Source organism: Narcine bancroftii, chromosome 3, assembly GCF_036971445.1.
Source record: "Narcine bancroftii isolate sNarBan1 chromosome 3, sNarBan1.hap1, whole genome shotgun sequence".
NCBI lineage: Eukaryota > Metazoa > Chordata > Chondrichthyes > Torpediniformes > Narcinidae > Narcine > Narcine bancroftii.
The window spans coordinates 89,834,836-89,854,989 of NC_091471.1; the positions used below are offsets into that span (position 1 = coordinate 89,834,836).

Sequence of the window (20,154 nt, forward strand, 5' to 3'; positions counted from 1 at the left end):
CTTTGCGTAAAGAAATTTCCCCGCATGTTCCCCTTATAATTTTCCCCCTTCAATCTTACACCATGCCCTCTAGTTTGAATCTCCCCCACTCTTAATTGAAAAAGCCTATCCACATTTACTCTGTCTGTCCCTTTTAAAATCTTAAACACCTCTATCAAGCCCCCCTCAATCTTCTACACTCCAGAGAAAAAAAGCCCTAGTCTGCACAACCTTTCCCTGTAACTCAAACTTTGAAATCCTGTCAACATTCTTGTGAACATTCTCTGCATTCTCTCTATTTTGTTTAGATCTTTCCTATAATTTGGTGACCAAAACTGTACACAGTACTCCAAATTTGGCCTCACCAATGCCTTGTACAATTTCATCATAACCTCCCTACTCTTGAATTCAATACTCCGATTTATGAAGGCCAACATTCCAAATGCCTTCTTTACAACACCATCACTCCTAATGTTGCTCTGCACATCTCAATAGCCTACCATTTAATGCATATGACATATTTAGATTTGCCTTTCCAAAATGTAACACCTCACACTTAACTGTATTAAATTCCATCAGCCATTTCTCAGGCCACACCTCCAGCCTTCCTAAATCACCTTTTAATCTACGGTAATCTTCCTCACTGTCTACAACACCACTAATCTTTGTATCATCCGCAAACTTGCTTATCCAATTCTCCACCCCTACTTCCAGATCGTTAAAATATATATATATAGATATATAGATATATATCTATATATATATATATATATATATATCTATATATATATCTATATATATATATATATATATAGATATATAGATATATATCTATATATCTATATATCTATATAGATATATATCTATATATATATATATATCTATATATATATATATATCTATATATATATATATATATATATCTATATATATATATCTATATATATATATATATATATATCTATATATATATATATCGATATATATATATCGATATATATCGGACACCTCCCATCCAATCATTGCTGAATCCATTTCACTACCTCCTTATTTATACCTAATGCCTCCACCTTTTTTCCTAACCTCCTGTGGGGAACTTTGTCAAAAGCTTTACTAAAGTCTAAATAGACAACATCCACAGCTTTCCCTTTATCAACCTTTTTTGTAACCCCTTCGAAAAACTCAATCAGGTTTGTCAAGCATGATCTACCCCTGACAAAACCATGCTGATTACTCCCTATCAATCCCTGTACCTCCAAATATTTGTAAATACCATCCCTCAGAACACTTTCCATCAACTTGCCCACCACAGACGTCAGACTCACGGGCCTATAATTCCCAGGTTTACATTTGGACCTTTTTTTAAACAGCAGAACCACATGCGCCACCCTCCAATCCTTTGGCACTACCCCTGTGGACAGTGACATCCTAAATATCTCTGTAAATGGCTCCACTATCTGTCCACAAGCCTCCCTGAGTGTCCTTGGGAATATTTTATCCGGTCCCGGAGATTAACTTTTTCAACACAGCCATCACTACCTCCTTGGTTATCCTTGTATGCTTCATTACCTCCCCACTATTTTTCTTTACCTCAACTGGTTCAATATTTTTTTCCCTAGTGAATACAGAGGCAAAGAAATCGTTCAAGATTTCCCCCATTTCCTCTGACTTCTCACTTAGCCTACCCTCACTATCTCCAAGGGGTCCAATTTTATCCCTCTCTAATCTTTTACTTTTAATGTACCTATAGAAACCCTTTGGATTTATTTTTACTCTGTCTGCCAAAGCCTCTTCGTGCCTTTTTTTGGCCTTTCTAATTTCCTTCTTAAGATTCCTTCTACACTCCTTGTAGTCCTCCTTCAAATTCTCAGCTCCTTGCTCTTTATACCTCTTGTACACCTCCCTTTTTCTCCTAATCAAATTTCCAATATTCCTCGGAAACCAAGCCTCCCTATGACTTCCAGCCTTTCCTTTGATCCTCACTGGGACATATCTACTCTGTACCCTCAAAATTTCTTTTTTGAATATCCTCCATTTTTCATTTACATCCTTACCTGAAAATATCCTGTCCCACTCAATACTCTCTAAATCCCATCTTATTCCTTCGAAATTTGCTCTTCTCCAATCCAGAACCTCAACTTTAGGCCCCTCGTTGCTCTTCCCTAAAACTACCCTAAAACTAACAGAGTTATGATCACTAGACCCAATTTGTTCTCCAACAATAATGTCCAATACCTGACCTAGCTCATTCCCGAACAGGAGATCTAGTGTTATACCACCCCGAGTCGGTTCTTCTACTAATTGATTTAGAAAACAATCTTGAACACATTTAACGAACTCTAGCCCATCCAGCCCTCTAACTGTATGGGTATCCCAATCAATGTGAGGGAAGCTAAAATCTCCCATGATCACTACCTCATGATTCTCACACATATACATTATCTCCCTACAAATTTGTTCCTCTAATTTTCTTGGCCCATTTGGTGGTCTGTAATACACCCATATTAGCACCCTCATGCTTCCTTCACCCCTCAATTCCACCCAAACAGCCTCACTGGACGATCCCTCCAGACCATCCTGCCACCTCATGGCAGTAATGTCCTCCTTAACAAGCAGAGCAACTCCTCCCCATTTTTTACCCACTGATCTATCACATCTAAAACAAATGTATCCTGGAATATTAAGTTGCCAGTCTTGCCCCTCCTGTATCCAGGTCTCATTAATTGCCACAATATCATGACCCCAAGTATCTGTCCATGCTCTAAGCTCATCTACCTTGTTCACAATGCTTCTTGCATTAAAATATATTCATTTCAGAGAATGACCCTCACATATATTCTCTTTTCTACCTTTTACCCTAATCTCCATCCTACCTTTGTTATCGTTATTATTCCTATCTAGGTGGCCATACTCCCTTGACACTTCTCTCACACTCTGTTCCCCACCCCCCTGCCAAACTAGTTTAAACCTTCCCCCATAGCTCTAGCAAATCTGCTTGCCACCACATTGATCCCCCTTCAGTTCAAGTGGAGTCCGTCCCTTTTGTACAGGTCCGACCTTCCCCAGAAGAGATTCCATAGATCCAGAAATCTTATCCCTTGCCCCCTGCACCATCTCTTTAGCCACACATTCATCCTCCACATCCTCCTATTTCTACCCTCACAAACGCATGGCATCGGCAGCAATCCAGAGATTACTACCTTGGAGGTCCTGTTTTTTAACTTCCTACCTAATTCCACATAATCCTGTTTCAGGACCTCATCCCCACTTCTAACTAGGTCATTGGTCCCCACATGGACACGACTTCTGGCTTTTCTCCTTCCCCTTGCAGAATGCTATGAACTCGATCAGAGATATCTCTGACACTGGCACCAGGGAGGCAACAGACCAACCTGGATCCCCGATCCCGTCCCACAAACCTTCTATCTGTCACTTTGACTAATGAGTCTCCAACTACAAGTATCCTGTTCTTATCCCTCCTTCCCTTCTGAACCTCAGGGGCAGCCCCTGTGCCAGAGACCTGACCCCCACGACTCATCCCCTTTAGGCCGTTCCCCCAGCAGTATCCAATGCCGAATACATATTGCACTTCCACAGGGATACTCTGCACAGGCACTCTCCCTCCTTTCCTCACAGTCACCCAATTCCCTTACTCCTGCCTTCTAGGGGTGACTGTCTCCTTTTAACTCTTCTCTATCACTGCCTCTGCTTCCCTTTTGATGCTCAGTTCATCCAATTGCAGCTTAAGCTCCCGAACAAGGTCACTCATTATATGCAATTGGATGCACCTTTTGCAGGTGTAGTCATCAGAAACAGCTGTGCTGTCCCTGATTTCCCACATCCCACAACTGGAGCACTTAACTACCCCAACTGACTCCATTTCCTCCTTTCTTACTATAGATATGTTGTTTCAAAGATACCTTACAACACGAGGAGCTCCTTCTTAGCCCCTGCTCGAAGTCCCTCGAGCAAAGTCCCAAGTCCCCACTCCTTCACTAGGCCAATCACTCACTGCGTCGCTGGTCGCTCCTTCCCTTTCTACTCCTTTTATTAGCCCTTACCAATTAACCCCAATTAACTCCTGGCTCCTCCTCCTCCTCCTCTCACCCGACACCAGGCGCTGACTCACTGCCTCCTCCGACCCTGAGTCCGACCTTTCTAAGTCTGAGCCCTGGCAAGTCCATCTATTTATTCTGCTCACCTCTCTGATACTTTTTTTTTCTTTTGAACCCTTCTATAAGAGTTTAATAGGAAAAATTTATAATAAGTTATTAAAATTGCAATCAAATTCTAATGACAAAATTAAAAGAGCCTGGGAAGAGGAACTTCAGTTACATCTTGCAGAGGAATCATGGGAGAAAATTTTTGGATTGGTTAACACCTCTTCAATATCCGCTCATCATTCTTTGATTCAGTTTAAAGTGGTATATTGAACTCATATGTTGGAAAATAAATTGGCCTGTATTTTTTCTAATGTTCGACCTATTGTGATACAGGTAAATCAGAAGTGGCTTCTCTAGCTTGTATGTTTTGGCCACGCCCTATGATGGAGAGGTATTGGATAGATATTTTTAAGACTTTTCAGCTATACTGGATATCAGTTTGCATTGACTGCTCTTTTTGGAATAATACTTCCAGAAATTGGATGAGTTCCCACTTCCACATATCAGGTTTAGCCTTTTCTACATTGTTGGCTAGAAGAGCTATCTTCTTTAAATGGAAAGATTCTAATCCACCTACTTTGGCTAAGTGGCTCTGACAAATTAAGATAAGAGAAAATTAGGAGTCATACATTTGATACTCTGTTAAATTTGAAGAGACTTTTTATAAATTATTTCCACATGACTTAGTTAGTATAATTATTTTCCCTTCCAGACTATATTTTATTTATTTTCTCTTTGTTGGTGAAGACCAGACAATTATTTTTTATTAATAAATTCTCAGGATAGGCTGCCTAGTCTTTTTCTTTTCGTTAGATTAGGTGGGAGCAGTGAACTGGGATTCACTGGTTGTGCTGACGGCTGGCCCCGCCTCCCAGCTCTGCCCCCATTTGCTCACATACAACCCTGGTTTCCCACCTAAACCTAGAACCCTTCTGAAGATGACTGTGAAACCCTACCCTGAGTTATAAATGTGGTGATACACCACTACCCTACTGCAGGGGGTGATCTCTGTACCTGCAGGAAGATCACCGGAGGACAGACCACACCTGGCTGCTGTCAATCAGCTGACCTGAATAAACCTAACTCCACCTGACTGGCAGTCAATAAACTGCCCGGGATATAATCCTGAGCCGGCCCCTCCTGAGCTAGTCACTCAGGAGTCACTAGTACAGCTACAACTACAGCAGAGACTTCTAACTGAATAAAACCTGTTATACGATCTTTCTCGAGTTTTGTGTCTGCTTACTGCTGCAGCAGTGCATCACAATAAATAATAAAAATGTTTGTTCTCTCTCCAGTTGTGAGAGCTTTTATTCACACTACAATTTTATTAGCTTTCTCCCTAACGATGGAAGCGCTACTCAAGCCAGGTTCGCTGCTGATAGACCCTTTGTCCCCTGACATGGCTGAGGAGTTCGCATACTGGTTAGACTGCTTCCAGGACTACCTGAAGGTGACCAGAGATGTCTTCCACACCAATGAACTCAGGAGGTTCGCAATCATTTCGAGGGTAGGAAAGAAAGGGTATGCAGTCATCAGGGACTGCTGTACATATGATACTACCATCATGGCATTGAAGGCTCAGTACCTGAAGTTGCAAAACAAGGTCCAAATGAGGCACTGACTCGCTCTAGGTCACCAGCAGCCAGGAGAAACCATCGATGATTACCTCCTGGATCTGTGGACGCTTACCAAGAAGTGCAGATATGAAGTGGCTATGGGCCGCATTCGTGAGGAAGAACAGATCCAGGTCACTTTAGTTGTGGGGGGTCCGCTCGAGGTACTGCAGCAACTGCTCGAGTTGGGAAAGAAGGACCTGTCTAGCCATGTTGAACTGGCCAAAATGACGACCTTGAAGCTAGTGAGCTTGCTCACCTCGGTGACCCCTTCCAAGGACTGGCTGCTCCCGCTACCCCTGCCCTAACAGTTACCACTTCCCGTGCTAGGGATGCTTTTTCTGTGCAAGAGCCAGCATCCCTGATCTCATTGCCCAGCAAAAGACTCTGCGTGTTCCAGCTGTGGCAAGAAAGGGCATTGGTCGAGGGTTTGCTGCATGAGGGGAAGCCCAGGGAAGTCTGCGCCTGCACCGCTGCCAGATCTGATTCCAGCCCCAAACCATCTGCCCTGAATTCTCCCAAACCCACTTGCTGTGCTACATGCTGGAGGGTGGCCGTGAAGAAATGGCACAAAATGGCTCAGCGGCCATTTTGCCGTGACCTGAATTCAAACTCGGCGCCTTCATCATTGGATGAAGAAGGAGGTTGGCCATCTTGCCATGCCACAAGGTCAACACCATTTTACTCACACAGAACCACCCAGGACAGTGGTGGCCACTCGAGTGAAGAGCATGGAGTCTCCAGGGACCTAGCCTCAATGGTTCTAGATCAGGACAGACCTCAGCAATTCCATAGTGACTGTGAAGGTAAACAGACATTCCACTAAATGACTAATCAACACGGACTCTTACTGAAAGCTTCAGAGACTCATGGACTGTGCAAAAATACAACCTACTGATGTATTCTTCCAATTATTGCATATTCCTTGCATCTCATTCGCAATCTATGCATGTCGACCAACATTGTATAGAACATTTGTTATTTGGGGGGGTGATTTCTGTAAATTTCCCCTGTATATACTTGATGAATTGTGTTGTTGGGTCTGGACTTCCAGTGTTGCCTTAAAAGCGTGACCTTGGAGTATTCTGGTCCCCTCCCCCCGTAATGGTTCGGAATGGAGGGCCCCTAAAATCAGAACCCACATGCAGCCTCTCCACACTGAATATTGAGCCCCCCCTTCCCAAATCTGTTGTCAGACTACAAACCCATTGCTACCAAAAGCAGGAGGTATAGCACAGCAGACCAAGATTTTATAAAGTCTGAGATACAATGTCTGCTCGATGAAGGTATCATCGAACCTAGCACCAGCCTGTGGAGAGTGCAGTGGTAGTGGTAAAAGGGGAAAACAAGTCCAGGCTAGTAATTGACTATAGCCAAACTATTAATCGGTACACACTTCTGGATGCATACCTCCTCCCTTGTATTTTAGTCGTGGTGAATGATATCATGCAGTATCGAGTCTATTGGATCATCAACCTAAAAGCTGCTTATCACCAGCTGCCAATCCGTTCCAAGAACCATCCATATACGGTATTTAAGGCTAAGGGTCATCTCTTATCAATTCTGGATGGTCCCTTTCGGTATTACTAACAGGGTTTCTATTTTTGAGAGGCAGGTGGACTGAATGGTGGATGAATATGGGTTGAAGGCTACCTTCCCCTACCTCAATAATGTCACCATCTGTGACCACACCTTGGAAGACCATGACGCCAACCTCCAGAATTTTATCCACGCGGCGAAAGCCCTGAACATCACTTATGACTCTGACAAGTGCATGTACAGGACTAAATATCTGGCTATCCTTGGCTACGTGGTGGAGAATGGCATCATTATTCCCGATCCTGATAGGATGCACCCCCTGTTTATAGCTCCCCTTTGAAGAGATTCCTGGGTTTTTTTTCATATTACGCCCAGTGAATTCTCAATACGCTTATAAGGTTCACCCTCTCTTAAAAGCCACTAATTTTTCCCCTCCCAGCTGAATCCCAAACAGCCATGTGTGAGAGCCAGCATGCATGTGGTAGACGCTGGCTCTGCCCCCATCTGCTCACATATAACCCTGTTTCATGCCCAAACCCAAAACCCTTCTTAAGACTACTGTGAAACCCTACTCTTAGTTATAAGATAATAAAAGCGTTTGTTCTCTCTCCAGTTGTGAGAGCTTTTATTCACACTATAGTGGGGTTTTATATAATTTTTTTTTCCAGGGGTGGCATGCCATGTGCCACGGGCTACACTTGCAATCCCTTCTCTCTCCTTAAAAGTTTCAAAAAAGAGTTAAAAAAGCTGGTGATTAAAATAAAATAGAAAGAAAAGCTATTGGAAGGCCAACAGAACAACTCAGAATGCCACCTAAAAAGGATAAAGCAAGTACAATCTTTCAAGAACTTGAACAAGTAAAGGAAGTAGATAAAGAAGAGAGGCCGACCTTGGAGAAGGATTCTGGGGCTGCCCAGAAGGTAGGAGCCTGTGGGGATAAACCTGAGCTGGGGAGACCTTGGACGTTGCATCCAAGGTCTCCCCCGACAATGGCTGCCTGCCACGGGAGCACAGAAAAAAATGGAGACAATTTTTAAAAAAGCTCAAGAAGCCTCCAGCTCCAGTGATCAGGAAGAAGAGGAAACGTATGTAGAACAAAGCGTTTTGACTGAAAAACAAGAGAACAGAAAATAGACATATATCTACAATAGAAATGAAGAAATATATGGATACTTTTCAGCAATCTCTGGTGCAATTGACAATGGAAGTTAAAAAAATATAATGAAAGAATGGAAAAAAGGTGGAAATAATATTGTCGCAAATGGATAAAAAGTATGAAGTGGTGGAAGAAAAAATTAAAGGGAATGAATTTGAAATTCTAAATGTTAAAGAACAAGTGGAAAAAAGTTCAAGCAGAAGCGGCCGCAACAAAAGATCAATTAGCTCAGAAAATTGATATGTTAGAAAATTTCAGTAGAAGAAATAATATAAAAATTGTTGGCTTTAAAGAAGGCGATGAAGGACAAGACATTAAGAGATTTTTGCAACGTTGGATTCTGCAATTTTTGGGGATAACTGAATTTCAAGGAGATATAAAGATTGAAAGATCCCATAGAGCATTACAACCAAAACCGCAGCCAGATCAAAAACCATGTTCGACACTGGTCAAGTTACTTCGTTACAAAGTGAGGAAAAAGATCCTGGAACTGGTGGTAAAATAAACGGAAGAGAGGCAATCACAGTTCACTTATAATGGAAATAAGATCTTCTTTTACCCTGATATAAGTTTTGATTTGTTGAAAAAAAGAAAATAATTCAATGCTGTTAAAAATGTGTTATGGAAAAAAGGTTGTACTTAGTTTTAAGGTACCTGGCAGTACTGAAGGTTCTTGTTCCTGAAGGAAAAAATAGATATATTTCAAAACCCAATGAAACAAAAGTGTTTGCCGATTCATTGCCTGAGAAAGAGAGATGAGAATTGGGTGATGCTTGAAATGAGAGAAGATGCAGAAAGATTTCTGATGAGGATATAAAGTAGAAAAGATATGTTTTGTAAGAGAGAGAGTATTAGGGAGGAAAGATCTTACCCAGTAGATCTATGAAAAACTGAAACTGGTAATTGGTAGAGATTGAATAGATTGGAGGCAATAAAAGACAGTATAATATTTTGGGGGAGTTAGTTGGGGGCATGAGCCTAGTTTCTGCGGAGTCATGCAAGTGGGTGTGGTTTTGATCACAACTCCTATAGATCAGGGAAGTAAGGACGTATTACTAATAATGTATGCCTTTGGAGGGGGGGGGGGTTCTATCTTTTTCTGTATTTCTTTTTCTTTACTAATACACATAAATATAATAAGGATATTATGAATTATATTGTTAGCATTTTGAATGAGAGATGAATGGATTTGGAAAGTTGAACAGTTAGCAGATTAAGTGGAAGACTAGATAGCTGATAAATTTATTAATGTTAATATTAACAGGATACAGAATCAAATAAAGCAGAAAAAATATTAGTATGTATGAAAAAACTTAAAGTGGACATAACTTTTCTACAAAAAATGCATTTGACAGAAAAGGAACATGAAAAATTAAAAAGAGACTGAGTCAGGACTGTAACTCTAAGGCAAGAGGTACACGAATATTGATAAATAAAAAAACTACCCGTTAAAATACTGGATACTGGTATAAATGTAGTTGGAAGATATGTTATGGTAAATTGTCAGATCTATTCGGAACAATGGACCCTAATGAATGTATATGCACCAAATGTAGAAGGTGGTAAATTTATTCAAGATGTTTTTATGCATTTATCTAATTCTAAGGGGAAAGTTATAATAGGGGGAGATTTTAATCTTGCTTTAGACCCAAAATTAGATAGGTCGGGAGATAAAGTGATGAAAAATAAAGTAGCAAAAATTGTAAGAGATTTAATGAAAGATATGGGCCAAGTAGATATTTGGAGGAAAATTTATCCATAATGAAAGGAATTATTCGTTTTACTCTTTTCCATATAAACATTTTCACAAATAGGTATATTTCTAGTTTCTACATAATTTCAACATAGAGTATAAAAGGCAGAATATCAAGCACGAGTTTTATTGGATCATTCACCTTTAATTTTGTTGGAAGAAGAGCAAAATATAGATTATAGATGGAAGTTAATTACAACTTTATTGAAGAAAAAATAATTTTATGATTATACGAGGCAACAGTTATTTTTTTTCTTGAAACCAATAAAGATTCAGTTACAAGTAAATGTATACTAGGGGACTCTATGAAGGCATATTTAAGAGGTCAAATAATAACTACACTTCTAAAGTAAGGAAAGATTATATGAAAGAAATAGATTAATTAGATAAAGAAATAACAAAATTGGAGAAGGAAATTCAAGTGCAAGAAGATGAGAAGAAGAGAAAATTATTAGAGTCAAATAAATTAAAATTTAATTCAAAACAGACATAGAGTGGAGAAGGATATAATGAGATCGAGGAAAAATGCTAGGAGTCGGGTGAAAGGACACAAAGTTTTAACGGCAATTAAAAACAGAACAAATTTCAAGAACAATTACTGCAAATAAGAAATTACAGGTCAGATTACTTATAAAAGATAGGAAGTAAATGATACTTTTAAGGAATTCTATGCTAAACTATCATTCAGAATCTATGAAAAATAATAATATAATAAAAGATTAATTGGGACAAGTTAAACTGCCTCTGTAAAAGGAAGATGAAAAGTTATTGAAATTTTTCTGAAATAGAAGTTTATGAGACCCTAATGTTTTTCCGGAATAATAATGCACAGGAGAAGATGGTTTTACATCAGAATTTTATAAAGAGTTTAAGGAGTTATTAATGCCTGCATTAATGGAGGTATTAGACCAAATGAAAAAAGGTACCTGATTTACCGGAATCATTTAAAACAGCATTAATAACAGTGATTCTGAAGAAAGGGAAAGATTGATTACAACCTTCTTCATATAATGCTATATCATTATTAAATACAGATTACAAAATTGTATAAAAATGACTAGCCAATAGGTTAGCTGAATTTTTGCCAAAATTAATAAATATGGATCAAACTGGTTTTATTAGGAATAAAAGATCAGCAAATAATATTGTTAAATTTTTAAGTTTGATAAATATGGCACAAAATAGAAAGATCCCAGCAGTGATGATAGCATTAGATGCAGAGAAAGCATTTTATAGATTGAAATGGGACTTTTTATTTGAAACACTTAAAGCTTTTTGGATTCCAAATACTTTTATAACTTGGATAAAGGCATTATATGATCATCCAAAAGCAAAAGTGATTACAAATAAACAAATGCCAAAACCTTTTTTTTGAATATTTTATTTAAAAATTTTAAATCATATAACATCAATGATAACATATTCATACAGAAAGTATATAATTGAATAAAAGACCCCCACAGCCTCTCTCATCCATCCCACTAACACCCACCCTCCACCCCCTTCTACCCACTAAGAAAGAAGAAAGGAGACCATCACTTAAAAACAACTGAATCAGATTTCCAGGTGATAGCCAAACAATTTTAGAAATAGCCAAAGCTAAGTGTAGAAATTCAAGTTGATACATAGTCAATCTTAATCCTAAAGCAATCAACTTCATGTAATGAAAACAACATCGGATCAAATGGAAGACTCACTTTTAATACTTTCTCCAAAAATAATTAAACTTGAATCCAAAAAGTCCTAACCTTTGAAAAGGTCCAAATCAAATGAAAAAAAAATTACCTATCTCTTCTCCACATCTAAAACACAAATCCAAAGAAATTAAATTAAATTTCTTTAATTTTTGAGGAGTTAAATATAATTGATGTAATAAAATATTGCACTAATCTATATCCTACATTTATAACCTTAGTCATATTATCCTTACATAAATTTATCCAAACATTTTCATCTATCTTCCTGTTTAAATCAGATTCCCATTTTAATTTTGATTTATGAACATTTAACCTAGATATTTTATTTTGTAATAACTTGTACACATTTCAGAAATAAACTTATTTGTTTCTTCCTTAGTAAATAATAATTCCAAAGCAGATTCCCTATGTAATTTCAAACTGTGACCTAATATTTCCATTAAAAAGGGGTTTACCTGATAATAACAAAAAAGTATTACTAGGATCTTGAAAATTTTCCTACATCCAATTAAAAGATACAAACTTCCCTGCTTCAAAACAATCTTCATTTTTTTGAATCCCCAATTGATTCTATATCTTTAAAAACTGATTATTGACAGTAAAAGGAAAAAGTTTATTTTGATATAAAGACATTTTTGCTGAAATCTTTCCCATTATCAATTTTATTCTATATTTCAATTAAATGTTTCAATATTGGTAGATCCCTACCAATTAACAGTTTTGAATTCCATTTATAAATAAATTCTGACATAGATTTCTCATCAATTTTATCTAACTCTATATTTGCCCAAATTGAAGGTTTATTTAAATCAAACATTCTATTAATAAATTTCAATTGCGCAGCTTTATAATAATTCTGAAAGTGTGGAATTTGTAAACCACCTAATTCAAATTTCCAAGTTAATTTCTCCAAAGGTACCCTATTAATTTCCCCTTTCCATAAAAATGTCCTTAAAATTGAATTAAGATCTTAAAAAAATTTTTTGAGGTATTGAACAAGGAATAGATTGAAAAAAAATATTGAATTTTTGGAAAAATATTCATTTTAATACAATTCACTCTACCTAGTAATGTAAGTCATTCCATATATTTAAATCATCTTTAATTTTATTAAATAATGGTATATAATTTAACTTGTACAAATTATCTAAATTTCTATCCATTCTAATACCTAACTATTTAATCAAATTTTGTGTCCACTTAAATTGATCTACTCATGTACATTGATCATAATCTCCTTCTACCAATGACATAATTTCACTTTTATCTCAATTAATTTTATAACCAGATATTCTCCCATAATTAATAGAAATATTAATAATTTGTTTGTTAAATTAGCTGCCATTATTTAAAAAAGTTGGAAGAAGTTTTGAGAGGATGGAAATATTTACCAATAAAGTTAATAAGATGAGTGAATTGTATTAAAATGAATATTTTTCTGAGATTACAATTTTATTTCAATCATTACCTATTTATGTACCAGAATCATTTTGAAGTTTGAATAAAATAAAATGAGAGTTTATTTGGAAAAGCAAGATGTCAAGAATTGGTTTGGAAAAAGTAATGTGGAAATTTGATTAAGGAGGACTAAGATTACCAAATTGTAAGAATTATTTCAAAGCAGCTCAATTGAGATTTTTGTCCTCCTCTTATCAAAGGGGTGAAAAATCAACTTGGGTTCAGATTGAAATGAATAAAATTGGTGAATTTATTCCAGAGCAAATTCTGTATAAATGGAATAATGAATTGTTCAAAGGAGCTAAGGAGACAATAGTTTTAAAACATTTATTCAAAATATGGAATTGAATCCATATCGAGATAGGAATTAAAAATGATCAGTTACCAAAAATGTTGTTAAAACAAAATCGACTTCTTCCTTTTGCTTTGAATGATTCTTTATTTGATAATTGGTATAGTAACGTTTACAGAGAATAAAACTTTAGACCAATTAAAAGATAAATATAATATACATAGCAATACAATTTTTGCATATTGTGAATTAAAATCGTATCTAAAAACGAAATTGGAAGCAGATTTGAAGCTTCCTAAACAAAGTCAGTTTGAAGATATAATAACAGATACATTTATGTTCGAGAAATTTATTGCCAATATGCATATAAAATCACAAGAAACCATAAAGAAAAAATTATATAAATTAAAAATGTGATGGGAGAAATATTTAAATATACAAATTCAAGAGGAAATATGGTCAAAATTGTGTCAAGAAAGTGTTATGAATGCAGTTAATGCTAGATATCAAATGGTCCAATATAATTTTCTTCATCAATTATATTATACTCCATATAAATTAAATCAACTTAACCCTAATTATTCTATTATGTGTTTTCGATGTCCAAAAGAAATAAGGACTTTTTTTTACATTCGGTGTGGTCTTGTGAAAAAGTGGAAGGGTTTTGGAGTGATTTGAGTCTATTATTAGGACAAATTATGAAGATAAAGATACAAAAGGATCCAAGAAATTTTCTCCTTGGGAATATATATGAAAAGGATGTACAACTGAAATTGGATAAATGCCAAGATAATGAAGTGTTATTAAGTAGGTGGCACAGCGAAATGCAAAATTGTATACCTTTAGAAAAAATTACATATAGTTTAAGGAATCAAGTTGAAAATTTTTATAGTATTTGGAAACCATATATGGATTTTATGAATAAGTTTCTATCCACCTCTTCCACCTTATCCACCCCTCTCAATTAGAAATTAATAATAATAATTAATGAATATATATAAACTATTGTGTATGTAGTAGTAGGTGTTTATTTTCTCTTTTTTCATACTTTTGAGAGGGAGGGGGTTGGGGATAAAATTTAAAAGTTATTTTTTTGTATCACTACGTGTGATCAAACAATTAAATTTTTTGTCTGTATTGATAAAAATGATAAATACACTTTTAAAATTTTTTTAAAGATTTTAGTTTGAGGAGATAAGAACATATTCATTAACTGTGGTTTAATACAATATGTTTTATGATGTTGTATAGTGATATTTTTCCCCTTTTTGATATATTCCTATTCTCATGTATTATTTACCTATAATATGATTAATAAAAATATTGAAAAAGAAAGAAAGAAAAAAATATTTTTGAAGAATTGAATGGTAACAGGATAGTCCATACTTATGCCAATAATAATTATCGGCATTTTCTTTGTTTACATGTTTATTTCAAAGCTCCTTGTTCCAAATTAAATGCTTTAAAGTAGTAAATTAAGTTTTTATTGTGCTGTATAAATAGTAATTTGTAGGGCAACTGTGAATATGATGATCTTTAGTTTTTTTTCCAACAGTTAATGAAGTTTTTTGCCTTTTCTTTGTCCCAACCTATGAGACAGGCAGAACTTCCCATTTTGAATGAGATTTCAGATCTGGATTTATCAGGTGGTTCTAAGGTGTTAAGAGAAGAATTGTTGAATTTTTGTCAAATGACTCCAAGGGAATGTCAGCAGATATCTGAAAGAAGATGATTTGATGGTCAGCCGATTTAAAAAAAACAAAACCTAATTTTTACAGTTGTGAACAATTGTAGAGTGAAGCCTGAATGTAATTATTCCTATCTTGTTCAGGATGAGTGACCTGATACATCGCAGACAGAAAATGCCCTGGTTTTGGATTGACTGTGTTTACAACACATTTGGAGAAGGAAAGGAACACGAGAAGGTTCTCAAAATCCTACACTCCTTCACAGACAAGGTGGGGTTATAATGAGGTAAAATAAGACAAAATGTGAAAAGCACTCAGAGGATGAGGCTGCAACTGAGAAAAGAAAGGAAGAATCAATACTTTAAGTGTAAATCTTTTATTGAAACTAGAATATGTTAAATCTGAACAATGTCTCTGTACCACAGAATATGCTCTAGCTTAGGCAATGGTTTTATAATCCCCATCATGTTTCACTTTCCATGAATGATCACCCACTTACATTTCAGGTTTTTACAGATTTAATTTTTTTTGGATCTTTTGATTTGCTTTCTTATTTTTATTAAATGACCAACATGAAGAGAACAATAAGAATCTTAACAAAACATTTGATAAAATGTATAAATAGCAAAGCAATCCTTAAATATACTGAACAATTTATTGACATTTATGCATTAAATATCCAATCTTTACAGAGGTAAATTTTGGAGACAATAGTGAATAGGATGTTTATGGCGACTTTGCACATCTTGCACCATGAATAGTTTGTTTTTACATCTTTAATGAGGAATCAAGTCTGGATTCCTCCCTTTTTGAGATGCCATTCAAGAAGACAATGCTGATTTCTCTTTTTCCTAGAGCAGGGGTGTCAAACTCAAATTCACGGAGGGCCAAAATTAAAAACTTGGACTAAGTCGAGGGCCGAACTAAATATTTATTGAAAATTTTCAACAACATCTGCATATTTTCTCTTCTTCAACATATGTAATATTAAACTTTTTCTTATTAAAATAAATGATTAATAATAGTTTTGGATAAACTCTTTCCAGAAGCATTAACAAATGAGAAATAAAATATTCAATAAATAATATTTCTCTATAGAGGATTTGTCAAATGTTGCTAGTGTGCTGTCGAATAGTAAAATCTGAGGGCTATTGATAATGTGGGAGAATAACATGATTCCTGAAACCATCAAATGGGTGACTGATTGTGGGCATGAACTCTAGCAGGGTTATTTGCCATGCCCTTTTTCCATTAGTACAGATATCCTTTGATTTACACACTTTTCAAGTTTTATGCCTAATGAGCTTGTATCCAGGTTCAGGACCATTTTTGACCAGGAATATATTTATCACTGTGACATGAAACTATTGGAAGATCGTTTTATCCTGAGATTAAAGTTCCTAATACTTACTCAGGCCTGTGTGCGGGAGGGCGGGGTTTGCGGGCGATCGGGTTGGACAACGACAGTGCGGGGGCATCGGCTCTCGCTGCAGGGCGGCATCTCGGCGGATCAGCGGCCCCGTCACCGTGAGTCGCGGATCGGCCTGCGGCAGGGAGGGGGAGTGGGCAACAGTCCTGGCGAGGTCAGGCCCGAGGCCTCCGGTTCCGGGCACTGGGAAGTGGCCTTGGCTTCCCCTGACACCGGCCAGGCCCCAAAACTAGAGTCCATGGTGAGACCCTGCAATGTAAACAGAGGAGGTTGGGGCGATTAGCAGGCTGACGCCAATGCATTCTGGGATTTGTTGTATTACTGTGCATGCGCTATACTGGCGCGGCGGCCAGCGGGCCACCTCTAATACATTTTTGAAATGATCTTGCGGGCCAAATATAATTATATCGCGGGCCAAATTTGGCCCGCAGGCCAGAGTTTGACATGTGTGCCCTAGAGGTACTGAAACTGTTATTTATAGTGGGGTCGTTTGTTGAGGCAATACAGGATGAAAGGACACTTAAACAGTTAATACCATCAGGTTGTGGAATACAGACCCATGTTACCTTAATCTTAGATCATTAATCTTTAAAGTGAACCTTTAGCTCAAATTGTTAGGAGATATCCTAATCAGGTAAATTACAAAAAAGATTTCTTGGAACAGAACAATTAATGAAAATTTGGTTGTGGGATCTGAGGCAATGGACAAGTTTATCTTGCAGTCTGAGGATTAATTAGAAAGTCCTGACCCCTCTCCACTGATGATGCCTAATATGCTGAGTATTTTCAGCAATCTGTTTTTATTTCAGTTTTCTAACATCTGCAGTATTTTGCTCTTGGAGATCTTGAGATTTGATGTTAGCTGGATGTTGTAGAATGAAGGCCAAGGAATTAATTTGTGAAACAATTCATTTATGTTTAGGTGGTTGCTGAGAGGTTTAATGAAATGGAGAATTCTGAAGAATGTAAGCATTCCAGTTCTGATTCGGACTCCACTTCATGGAGCAAGAAGAAGTGTAAGGCTTTCCTTGATGTGCTGCTCAGTGCAACTTACGAAGATGGAAGAAAGCTCAGTCAGGAGGACATAAAGGAAGAAGTAAACACGTTCATTTTTGAGGTAAATATGTGGAGAAACAGCAAACTGTTTCAGGTCGAAATAGTAATAAATGGGTTGAATTTTCTGTTAATTAATTATTGAAGCTGAATTATGTTTTTTTTACATTTTTAATAGAGATGTTTACATTTACAAAAATGCAAATGTTTGCTCTATTTTCCAGCATTACAGCATTATGTCCCCAACTTTTAAATTTAGTGGACCAAATAATATAGGCCAATTGAGTATGTATCCATAAACAATGTTTATAATGCCATTTGCAGGCTACATATGGCATATGCACATTATTTTGAAATAAATTGAAAGCTTAGTTACATTCCTTTACTTGTGAGACAAATCTAAGTTAAAGCACAGAACTAAGTATTACCACAGATTAATTGAATTGTTTATTGTCATGTGTACTGATATACAGTAAATAGCTTTGTTTTTCCTGCTACCCCGGCAAGTCAATTAATTATAGCAGGTTGTGGAAGGATAAACGAAAGTGCCGCCCTGAGAGAATCTGAGAGAACAGATGGTGGCATGGCCGAGAGCACTACTCTTTCTCTAGACCAGGAACACAGGATGGATCTTATATTGGGTGCAGTGAAGTCTGAGTGGAATTTGTACATGGTGATTGCTTAGGTTTCCATTGGGGCTCCATTTCCTCCCACATCCCAAAAAAGTGTTCATAGGTTAATTGGCCTATAGTCAGTTACTCCTTGTAAGTGGTGAAAGAATCAAAGGGAAAATTGATGGCATGTGAGAGAGAATAACTTACAGGACTACAAGGAAATAAGGAGAATGGGATGAATAGCGTTGCTCTATTGGCAGCTAATATGCATGATGAGTTGAATAATGTCTTCTTGTGTATGATAAAAAAGACCGCAGAAAGGTGAATGTTTGTTATGGAAGAGCAGAAAAAGAACAGCCAGTCAAGATTGTATGGTTTTGGGTTGAGTGAGATGTGTGACAAGAGAAGCTGGTTGTATGTGTTCTATCAAAGCTCTTTTATGAAAAGTGCAGACTCTTCCACAGATTGGCAGGTGGTTTGATTTAAAGCTTGCAGACAAACAAAGTCTCTCAGTTCTTATGCCTGATTTGAAGTTGAGAGCATTTTTTTTTAATTAAAGAAAGTTCTTTCTCACTTTTCTCTTGTTCATAATAATGTATATGACACTTCTTTGAAATCCTTCAGAAAGTGCAAATTCTTGATTGTATTTAATAGAAGCTTAACTGGGAGGATTAGAGTGTCTAAGTTTAAGAAAAGATTTGCTAATTTTAGAAAATAATTTGTCAAGGGATAAAATGTGGAATATTGCACTTTATTTTTGGTGTTTGTAGCCTGTTCTGAGCATTACAGCAAAAACCCCACAGAAAATGCTGGAGGAATTTTACTACAATCTCAGCGTCTGCAGACTTTTGTGTTTCACTCTAATTTATATAAGGTGAATTTTTTTTTACACAAATGGGTGTTAATTTGTATGTCTTAGAAATAAATTGCTTTCACTAGGGGCATGATACCACAGCTACTGCTATAAACTGGACTCTTCACCTCTTGGGTTCCCACCCTGATGTGATGAAGAAAGTTCAAGAAGAGTTGGATGAAGTTTTTGGTAAGATATATTAAGTTTTTGGTATAGTGTGATAGTACAGATCTATCACCAATGTATATAGTTACAGTATCTAGACTGTGCTTACAGCGATTGGCTGAGAGCTTAGCCACGCCTACTGTCTGGGCCTTAAAGGGTTGTGTCCCTAGCCAGGTCGGATCATTCCGGACTGGTCGGCCACCTGTGGAGAGCTCCTGTCTTTTGCTAATAAAAGCCTTGGTTTGGATCAACAAGTCTTTGATTCTTTCGACGAGATCTACATATAGCATGGGGTATCATTGTAACTTTAAAACATGGATATCAAAATCTATTAATATATTATGAATATCTTTAATGTGACAGGAGCAGCATCCAAATATGATTAATGGCTAAATGGGTGACATTGACTGAAAAGTCAGTGCCAATTTTACATATGTCCAGATAAGACCCTGTCACTTCTCCGCACCCTTGCACCATGTCAAAATTGTCAGATTGCTGCAAGTCCAGTCATGACAGAACTGAAATTCCCTGCAAGTACAAATTGGGAATTGTGTTCAGCTCCCACCACAAAATTGTTTCTCATGTCATATAGCTCCATCACTCAAATGTTCATAACCAAATCAGACCGTGCACAATAATCAGCTCAGAACGACACATCTATACCCTCACCAAGTCCACTGAGTTTCATCAGTATTTCAG

The 20,154-nt window shown here is 36.8% G+C and overlaps 1 protein-coding gene across 1 annotated transcript in view; it reads left to right on the plus strand.

The window, feature by feature from the left end:
- LOC138757351 (cytochrome P450 4V2-like) overlaps positions 1-20,154 on the plus strand; it is a 47,408-nt gene that overhangs the window by 15,899 nt on the left and 11,355 nt on the right. The window contains exons 6-8 of the mRNA XM_069924521.1: positions 15,485-15,611; positions 17,693-17,887; positions 19,377-19,479. Coding sequence (XP_069780622.1) covers positions 15,485-15,611; positions 17,693-17,887; positions 19,377-19,479 — 425 coding nt within the window. The remainder of the gene's footprint in view (positions 1-15,484; positions 15,612-17,692; positions 17,888-19,376; positions 19,480-20,154) is intronic.